At 43.2% G+C, this 10,507-nt stretch overlaps 2 protein-coding genes across 2 annotated transcripts; both read left to right on the top strand.

Moving 5' to 3' along the window:
* The first annotated feature begins 787 nt into the window (after positions 1 to 787).
* dguok (deoxyguanosine kinase) lies at positions 788 to 6,068 on the top strand. The gene is made up of 7 exons (XM_086031135.1): positions 788 to 1,375; positions 1,453 to 1,562; positions 2,555 to 2,736; positions 4,018 to 4,165; positions 4,248 to 4,363; positions 5,149 to 5,248; positions 5,383 to 6,068. The coding sequence occupies exons 1-7, from the start codon at positions 1,153 to 1,155 to the stop codon at positions 5,407 to 5,409; spliced, it is 906 nt and encodes a 301-aa protein (XP_085887261.1). The 5' UTR covers positions 788 to 1,152; the 3' UTR covers positions 5,410 to 6,068.
* Positions 6,069 to 6,434: 366 nt separating this feature from the next.
* On the top strand, positions 6,435 to 9,661 carry spaw (southpaw). Its single transcript, XM_086031191.1, has 3 exons — positions 6,435 to 6,761; positions 8,627 to 9,414; positions 9,509 to 9,661. The coding sequence occupies exons 1-3, from the start codon at positions 6,482 to 6,484 to the stop codon at positions 9,659 to 9,661; spliced, it is 1,221 nt and encodes a 406-aa protein (XP_085887317.1). The 5' UTR covers positions 6,435 to 6,481.
* The last annotated feature ends 846 nt before the right edge of the window (positions 9,662 to 10,507 follow it).

Raw genomic sequence — 10,507 nt, 5'->3', positions numbered from 1 at the left:
CCCTCGGTTGTATTAAATTGCAAACGGGTGTGACATGTCGTTCAACAGACGAGTACATTTTAAAAGATTACCACTTTGCAAATGTTCATATATAAATTTTCCTGAAAGCGAGGGTCAACCCCAACGTGTTTTTTTCAAGAATATGTTCTATGCAGGCTCACTAGTATGTAAATATTGCATTTTTGGAATAAGAGTTACATGAGTTTCATGTCTTGGTTTTCCTTGAAGAGACATTTAATGGCTTGTACGGTACATTTAATGACCCTACTATTCTGAAGTGGAGGTGGCCTTATGAGATGGGTGTCGAACAGAAGGCCCGGGGGCCAGATCCGGTCCATGACATTGTGGCCCACAAAGGCAAATTATGTGCATCGGCCATGTTTCTTGCCAAAATACAAAAATTGCAAATTGTCTTCACTTTTAAAAATGTTGAAATATTGCAAGCACTTTTTGTTACCACTCCATGTTCTAAATGTAATATTTGGAGAAAAAAAACATTGGCCCCTGATTTCAAAGTTATTTAATTTGTGTATGTAATGACAACCCTCCGAAGGAAACCATAATCACCAAGTGGGCTGCGACAAAAATGAGTTTGGCAATCTTGCGGCCTATAAATGTGACATCTTTGAGGTTTTAAAATTGGCACACTTACTATGTTAAGTGGAATTTGAAAGGCTAAAAGACAACATGGCTATTTATACTTATGACAGTAACTGTTGGCTAAAAACTACAGTAAAAGAACCCCCCCCCCCCCCCCAAAAAAAAACGGTACAGTCTACGCGGACAAACTAAAGGTTAGTAAACTTCGAGCTATGGGGGATTTCTTAAACTGTTGCTAACAAACAGGCATTTTGCGACACATATACCGTGTATAATAATGGTTAGCTTGTATTTCGCAACACTCCATGCCGGAAGTGATCTGAATCTCTTCCGGGGCAATTTTTGCCATTCATTCGCTTTCGTTTCCTCATCGCGAATGCTGCAGTGCAATAGCCGTATATAGAACGCATATAGATATGGTAAAACGCAATGGTACTTGGAAGTGCTCCTGCAGTTTAAATATGTCGTTTGGCTGAGTCAAGTAAATGGAGATAAACTTTCTTTTGGTTAGCGTGAATGCTAAATGCGTCAAGACCACGATAACCTAGCATAATGGTTTTCCTGCACAGGTGCATTTTCCTCAATCGGGTTTACAAATCGAAACCGCAGGCAAGTGTCGTGCAGCTCTTGAGACAGTGCGAAACTTGTAACAACATCCTGCGAGAAATTACTCAACCAAAACCTAACGGAGGTACCATGGCTAAAAGAATGTACTCAAGTCCAGCAGCTTCGAGTCAAGATAGACTGAAGAGAGTTTCTATCGAGGGAAATATTGGTAAGATCTGTCTTCGAGAACTCCTGTGTGAGCCACACCAAGAGTTGCAACAATTCCTGTGTTTTTTGAAATCTTAGCTGTTGGGAAGTCAACCTTAGCAAGGCTCTTGAGAGCAGCTTGTCCAGACTGGGAGGTGGTTTCAGAACCTGTCAGCAAATGGCAGAACATTGACAGCGGGACCTCCAAGGTGCGTACTAGCTGTGTAGCTTCCATAACAGTCATCGCAACAAAAATCTTGAAAGTGCAATTTGGCCTCAAACGGCCGGTGGATCGTGGATGCTGACGCGGTAACGCTGAACTGACCTGATGTGGAATTGTTCAAATGAAAGTTAAACTCTTTAGTTGTAATCATTTGAATCGGTCAAGAAATATACAAAGACGAAGTAAATACGTAAAATGAACCTTAATTTGGTTCAAATAATTGTGAAAAGTTGGAGAATAATGCATGACTGAGCTGAATGTTTTCAAGTTGCTTGTTGCAATGCATCGTATTTTGGATTCAATTACCTCAGAATTCAAGAAAGTTAAACACATGGCTCGATCAAATCAAATCTAAACGATACCAAATGAATTGTACTTGGGAAAAATGTGAAACAAGTAACCGCGTTGGAATACAAAATATTGTTGTTGTTGTTGTTGTCATTATGTACAAACCAATTGTTTAAGGTATATTGTTTATTATTAATAACGGTTGTTGTAATCTTATTAGTAATGAATATGATTATATATATATATATATATATATATATATATATAGTAATAACATTTGATATCATGTATATTATGATAACAGTATATGAAAATGATGAAGCACTTTTTATTTATTGATGATGTAATGGACATTAATGGGGTAGTAATGCAAAAAATTTTACTTGTTCCTCCTCCATTTTGAACATCAACTTAGCGGGTCCACTATGACCAATGATTGGGTTGACTGCTGCTTTTACTTTCTCTTTTGTTGCGTTTATTCAATGTTTTGTTTTGTTTGTGTGAATTGCCTCTTTTCTATCTTTTCGCATAAATATGCATCTAATAACAGCTGTCCCTATATTTTATACATGTTTGAAATTAAAAAAAAAAAAGTTAAAAAGATTTAAATCAGTCAAGGACGTAATATTGTACAACTAAAAGTCATAAATGCATCTTATTTATGTGATTTCTGCTGCCTGCACTCTACAGGAGAAGACTGTGAGCAACCTGCTGGAAATGATGTATCAGGATCCCCAGCGCTGGTCCTACACCTTCCAGACGTACTCGTGCCTGAGCCGCTTCAAAAGCCAACTGCATCCGGCGCCTGCTTGCCCGCTCCCCTCACGGGGAACGCCGGTGCGGGTTTACGAGCGTTCCGTCTACAGCGACAGGTTAGTCAGATGCTTGATCGCACCACAGGACGTGTGGTGCGTGTGAGCTATGCCCAATGCCCATGCCGTCTAATAATGTTAGCCTAAACGCATAACTGCCGAAAAAGTCTTTTCTAACTTACTGTCATTTAAAAAAAAAAAAAAAAAAACAATGGGCTCGCTGAACAATTAATTGAATTCAAAGGAATGCAATTTTCAATTTGCAATTCGGGGAAAAAGAGCCCTCTGCTTCATGTTGGTCAGTTGGCAGGTTTTATTTGACAAAATATAGTGTCTTGGTAGGTTTAGTGCTTAAGAAGGGCAGTCCTCACTTTACATATCTTGTTTTTCATGAAACATGGAAAGTTGAAGTGATAGTCACAAAGCTCTTTGTATTATTGTTGTAATCTGACTTACTGACTTATGTTTACACCATATTTGTTTGTAAGATTTTTGTGAAGTTGTCCTATTGAACGCTTCAAAGACTGAAGGTGAAAGTGTTTAGTAAGTTAACAATATGAAGTGAAGTTGAGAAACTGTCTTTCAAATTCATTCGTGGTTTGTTTGCCTTGATTCTATCTTAAGGCCAATGTCCTGTATAGGACCAAAACATTTATGTGTAATAAATCTGTTTTTGGTTATTCTAATGATTATTAATTTATTGCTTGTGTTTGTTAAAAAATACATGGGAAGAAGACATTGAAAAAAAGAATTGCTTATTAAATCTCAATATTGAGGAAAACAAATTGCAATTGGATCATTTTTCAAAATCATTCAGTCCTAAAGCTTGTTGAAATTGTGATGATTCTGAGTCATCTAGTTCATGGTTGTCTGTGAAGGTTGATTTTATTTTATTTTTCTTCTTCTTGTTTTTCTGGAATTGTTAAGATATGACACGGACAACTTTGCTATTCCAAACTTTTGGGTGGGGCGTCATTGACTCGCAACCTTTTGCTTTTCGCGGCAGTGGGGAATTTTGTGTGGAAGCAAGTTTCAGGAGGGCAATGCAAAATTTGTCATTAAACCCGAGGATTCTGTGAGGCAAACATGAACAATGTGAACATGACTAAATGTTCAGGTGTACCTCTTGTATTTGCAAAGGTTTCACCATTTTGTGTTATTTTGAAAGAATGCTAGGTGATTTTTTTTTTTTCCCTTACAGAGGCAGGCAGCTAATTATGATAGCATTATGAGTATTGTCGTAAAGGTGTGCTATTGAGACTATTCATGTGGCTTCTGGAAAAGTATCATTTGTTCTGAATCGGACTTTTAAAAGTTGTGTCCTGTGACTTTCCCTCCCAGGTACATTTTTGCCCTGAACATGTATGAGCTGGGTTGTATCAACTCCACAGAGTGGGCAGTCTATCAGGACTGGCACTCGCTGCTCGTGGAGCAGTTTGGACACAAGATGGCGCTAGAAGGCATCATCTATCTCCAAGCGCCTCCTGAGGTCTGCTCAAGCTCATGCCATGAAAGGTATCACGTTTGCGCTCTTGACAGTGCTGAATTTGTGACAAACACGCATTTGTCAGAAATGTATGGAGCGCCTGCAGCGGCGGGGGAGGCCGGAGGAGAAGACTGTGCAGCTGGACTACCTCCAGAAATTACATGAGCAGCACGAGAAGTGGCTTGTGGAGAAAACAACTGAGTGAGTGACCTGGTGCCGACTGACTCCTTCACACTTTAGAGCGCCGTTTCCTTCCTTGCGTTACAGGGCCAAAACATGACATTACAATTGGTTAAAGTGGAAGTCAACGCAAACATTTGTTTTTCCCCAAGAATATGTTCTATGCAAGCCTACCAGTTGAAACGGGGCATTCTGATAAATGTTGCGTTTGTGGAATACGTGTTAATGCACTCGTTTTTAGCCATCCCCGGGGGGCGGCCATTTTGTCACGTCTGTCGACTGAAAATGACATCACAACTGCTCACGACGACCAATCACGGCTCCGATTCAGAAAACGGGTCAGCCGTGATTGGTCGACGTGAGCGGTTGTGATGTCATTTTCAGTCGACAGAAGACAAAATGGCCGCCCCCAGAGATACAATACAATACAATACCATTTTATTTATATAGCGCATTTCATAACAGCTGGAGCTGTAACAAAGCACTTTACAAACAATAAACAATATGGCTAAAAAAACTAGTGCATTTTGCTGCTTAACTTCTATTCCACAAATGCAAAATGAATCAGAATGCCGTGTTTCAACTAGTGTTCCTGCTGGGAACATATTCTTGAAAAAAATATGTTTGGGTTGACTTTAAATTTAGACTTCTCTGATAGCGACCATCAAAAGTGAACAGCATCTTTAGAAAGGCACAATTTCTATACTGGACCTCATCAGATGTTGTAAGAAAATGTGGCCTTTGTTTAGTTTATTTTTTGTTTTAATGTGGGAAAGGTTTGACATGGCTCCACTCTCCTCTCCCAGGATTCACTTTGAGTCATTGAAAGAGGTGCCCGTGCTGGAGCTGGATGCCAGTGTGGACTTTCAGAGTGACGCAACAGCACAGGAGAACTTCATCACACAGGTGAGATGATTTGTTTTCAAATGGCTGTTGCTGTGCAAACGTTCGCCACAAGAGGGCCCTCTTTGACGTCGACGTCACGATTGTGCAATCGTTTGCCGCAATCAACCGTTTGATCTCTCTCATCCATTTCTCAGGTGAAGGATTTCTGCACTGCTTTATGAGGAGCGCGTCATCGGCTAGTGTGAATACACCAGTCAGAACGGTCATGCGGCATCAATCCTGGCAGAGACCCAAGATCATTGGCTCAGTCATGAAATAGTCGACTGACGACTAATAAGCAAGCTAATAAGATGCACTTACTGTTGGACCACACCATTTGAGAACAAAGTTTTTTTTTCAAGGTTTTTTTTGTTTTTGTTTACTTGCAACAGTTTGTTCTATTTAACTCACTGCACGCGTCATCAGGCGCACACACGTTAACCATAGAATGATAATAACGCTCACTTTTGATTTATACTGTTAGAGGTGTTACTTTGAAATTTCAATACGCCAGAACCCCCAAAATATTCAAAACAAATCTTTCGACACTACAGTGAGCCGCAACTACAAATGGACCATATCGATGACAACAATGCGTTTCAAACACGTCCAAGAGTGTCAAAGCTGAGCATTCTTATTTTTGTAAAAGGAATATTTTGCCTCATGTTAATCATCTGCCCCGACACTTGTAAAACTCACGGACGGAGATCATCTTCACCGCTCGGTTGACCTTGCGATGGTAATTTGACCTCCTGTATTTGCCGCATTACGTTTTTAATGTGTGTGTGTTTTAATACATTCCTGGGTGTTTTTGTCTTTAATAAAGCTTCATCTTTTTTCACTTTGGTGGTCTTCTCCTGCTTCTCCTTAACACTGACGTGTTAATGACTGTATGGCTTTGTAGGTGTTAATTGTTAACCGATTGCTGCCCGTCCAGAGGATTAAGGCTTTTGAGTGAATATAAAAGCTTCGGGCAGTGCGACAGGACAATGACCTTGGCTAAATAGTGCTTTTTGTGTGTGTGTGTGTGCGTGTGCGCGTGCGTGTTCTGTTTTTGCGGTGCTCTCTGATGTGCTCCGGTGATCAGAGGGCCCATTGGGATGCCTGGAATGGTCAGGGGTCATCAGAGGGCAGCTGTCTTGCTATAAAGGGGGCCTGTCTGCTCTTCCGTCCGCACATCACTTCAACCTGAGACCAGCTGAGGGAAGGAAGGAAGAAGACCGTAACCTCTCGCTCTCGCCCTTTCACTCTAAGATGGCCGTCGTCTGCGTGCTTCTTTTCTGCTCTTTCGGCCTGGTCTTGTCTACGCCAGGGTCCGAGTATCACCGAGGCCCGGGGAGCGGCGTAGCCCGGAGGAAGGTTTCCCTGCGCCCCGGCGGCGGCGGCGGCGGCGGCGGCGGCGGGTTCCCTCTGTACATGATGCAGCTGTATCGCTCGTTCAGGGCGGCCGACGTCTCGTCAACGGCGGCCGTCGACACCGATGGCGGCCGGCCGGCTCGAGAGTCGGACTCTATCGTCAGTCTCATGGCAAATGGTGAGTCGACTGAACGCTTTTCTATTTGCTCCTTGTTTCTTAGCTAAGACCTGGCCCTCCCCCTCTTTTTTTTTTTTTTTACAGCCCAGCAAGTGTCAAAATGCTTATTCCACTTTAAAAGGCTTTGTCCGTTTTTTATGTGTGAAGGTGTGTATATTGGCCCTCAGACGGCCTTGCGCGAGGGCTTCAATACACATCCTGTCCTGTTCCGCCTCGCACTGCTGTGTTTTGACATTTGCCCGAGGATCTGGTTTGTCCAGTCACCAAGCCGGCCTCTGTTACGGAAAAGCCGTCGGAGCGTTTATTCGATATCCTTGGTAACCAGCCGAAAGGTCCGTGCCGTATACTGTACTTGCGTGCTCTTTGTCCTCAATAGTAAGGCAATTCCACACACTTGTAGAACAACTGCGTCTTAATAGGAAATGGTTCTCCGCCACTGTGTGACATTTGGCACACTAGTAGGACAACTACTAAGGCAATACTGCACACTTGGTTACAACTGCATGCTACTTGTGCGAGCAATGACCGGGGTTGGAATAGTTTTGAATTTTTCATTACAGTTGGTTTTCATTCCATTTTGACTTTTTTACATTTTTTAAATTTAATTACCTTTTAATAAAGTAAAATAACCTCCAATCCTCAAACATCCGCTTGACCTTCCTTCTTCTGGATGCCCAAAAAAAATACATTTAAAATGAACCCTGAAAGCTCATATATGATATTAATTGACAAAGGTATAAATGAAGGACATTTTCGCTGCAATTACAGTTAGTTTTATAAACGTAAGCGGTAGTTTCAGTTATTTTTTTGTTTTTTTAAAGCAGTTGTTGGTCTTTTATTTTGTTTAACACTTTTTTTTTTTCAAGTTTAGTTTTGGTTATTTCACAACTACTATAACCTTGCTAATGATGCACAAAATGTTAATTAGTAGAATTTTATAATGTCATTTGCATGCGGTTAGAGTTAGTACGATTTTGTCCAGTATATCATGTGGAAAAATGTTCAAAATGTCGAAAATGTTTTTTTTTTTTTTTTTTACAGTTTGCTGAATTCATTTGACAGCGGCACGGTGGTCGACCGGTTAGCACGTCCGCCTCACAGTGCGGAGGTTGTAGGTTCAAATCCGGGCTTTGACCCTGTGTGGGAGTTTGCATGTTCTCCCCGTGCCTGCGTGGCTTTTCTCCGGGTACTCCGGTTTCCTCCCACATTCCAAAAACATGCATGGCGGATTGATTGGACTCTCTAAATTGCCCCAAGGTGTGATTGTGAGTGTGAATGTTTGTTTGTCTCTGTGTGCCCTGCGATTGTCTGGCAACCAGTTCAGGGTGTGCCCCGCCTACTGCCCGATGACTGCTGGGATAGGCTCCGCGACCCTTGTGAGGAGAAGCGGTATCGATAATGGATGGATGGATGAATTCATTTGACCTTAATTGACCTTAAATTAATACTCAAGTGTATCAAATAAATGCTCAAAGGGCTTGCCATATAGCCCTTTGAGCATTTTTGTTTTGCAGCACACTAGTTTTCATTCATAATTTTTTCCACCAGTTGGATATCAAATAAATGCTTAAAGTGAATTGTTTTACGAGTGAGGACAAAGAGTTTGTGAGTACATTGACATTAAGCTGGATGTCAAATACAGTAAATGCTCAAATAAGCCGTTTGAGCATTTATTCACTGTGCTCTAGTTTTCTTTCTTAATTCAGCAGGACACCGGGTAAATGCTTCACAGACATTCATTTGCTGTCCTTCTGCACTGAATTGTCTTAATGGGCCTTAAGATGGATATTGAACAAATGCTTAATCGGCTTCCGCATTCTGCTTTCCATTCACATCTTTTTTTTTTTTTTTTTTTTTCCTTCCAGGTTTCCATCAGACGGGCAACAGATGGGCCGTTACCTTCGACATGTCGTCCATTTCGACCGACGACAGAGTCCACTTAGCAGAGCTCCGCATCCGACTGCCGGGCCCGTCCGCGCACAAGCGGGCCGTGGTGGATTTGTATCACTCCCCAAAGTGCGAGCACGAGGAGGACCGGGGCCCGTCTTGCCAGGACGAGCGCCTTCTCCTGGGGAGCGTCAGCGCGTCCGCCGGCGAGTCCTCGTGGAAGGTTTTTAACGTCACCCTACTTTTGAGGTACTGGCTTTACCAAGGAGACAGAGTGTCGGGAGACGAGGCCTCGGCAGAACCTGAAGACGACCTCGGGAGCGGTTCTGGGGATTTTGGGGAGCTACCGAACAAGGCTCTTTTCAAGAATCCACGTAGGCAGAGTCATCCGACCGCTAGTCGGGCAATGATGGTGCTCTTCTTCAAACGTGACCTCCCTCGGGAAGGTCGCTCGGCCTACAGCCTCATGCGCACGGTGGAAAACTCCAAGTATGTCACCGTGGAGCGAAGCAGCGGCGAAAGCCAAAGTCGGCGCCGCAAAAGGAACAGGATGGAGAAGGTGATGGCGGCGGCCGGGCCCAGCGCGGCGCCGGACGCCGCGCGGCGGCGCCTTTGTCGCAAAGTCGACATGTGGGTGGACTTTGACCACATCGGCTGGGACGAGTGGATAGTGCACCCCAAACGCTTTAATGCTTATCGCTGCGAGGGCGAGTGTCCCGCGCCCCTGGACCAATCCTTCAACCCCACCAACCACGCGTACATGCAAGTAAGAAGATTCGATTGCGCGTCGGTCCAATGTCATCGCGAGCGGAGCTGCCGACTCACGCTTTCTTTCTCCCGCGTTGTTGTCGTTGTTGCAGAGCCTTTTGAAACACCGCCGCCCGCAGAGGGCGGGCTGCCCGTCGTGCGTTCCCACGCGCCTCGGCCCGCTGTCCATGCTGTACTACGAGAACGACGACCTGACCCTGCGCCATCACCGGGACATGATCGTCGAAGAGTGCGGCTGCCACTGAGCGCCCTGAGGCGGTCGCCCGCTTAGCCAACATCGAGTCGGGCAACGCGGATGGGGAGCGTCATCCCTACAGGGCGCTGCTGCGCAATACTTGATTCTGTCTTTAGTATGCAAATGTTTATCTATTTATACTCTATATTGTATATCTTGTACATAAAATATCACACATTTATTAAAAGTTTATTTTTACATCAGCGTTGTGCTTTTGATTTCCTGACACATTTGAGCAATGGAATGGCGATACTTCACCCTTTACAGGGCGCTCATTGAAATACTGAAAGCGGAAGTCAACCCAAACATATTTTCTTCAAGAATATGTTCCCAGCAGGCCCACTAGTTGAAACACGGCAATTATGATTAATATGAATTATGAGTTAAGCAGCAAAATCCACCCGTTTTTAGCCATGTCAGGTGGCGGCCATTTTGTCACTTCTGTCGACTGAAAATGACATCACAACTGCCCAGGGCTCAGGTAACGACCAATCACGGCTCACCAGTTTTCTGAAGCTGAGCCGTAATTGGTCGTTATCTGAGCCCCGAGCAACTTCAATTTCATCTTCAGTCGACAGAAGTGACAAAATGGCCGCCCCAATAAATGGCTAAAAACGGGTGGATTTTGCTGCTTAACTCATATTCCACAAAGGCACCATTAATCAGAATACCGTGTTTGAAGTAGTGGGAATGCAAAGATCATATTCTTGATAAAAAATATATGTTTGGGTTGATTTCATCGCTACTGTACAAAAGTAGTCTACTAGACAATGAAAAACAATCTAATGAAATGATTTTTTTTTTTTTAAATCATTTTGTTTTTAGTGATTGATAGGGAAAAATCTGTTCTTCTTTC

Source organism: Filicampus tigris, chromosome 5 (genome assembly GCF_054856515.1).
Source record: "Filicampus tigris isolate MCC_2025a chromosome 5, RoL_Ftig_1.0, whole genome shotgun sequence".
NCBI lineage: Eukaryota > Metazoa > Chordata > Actinopteri > Syngnathiformes > Syngnathidae > Filicampus > Filicampus tigris.
Note: the sequence above shows the minus strand (reverse complement) of the source record. Positions and strands in the feature narration are given on the sequence as shown.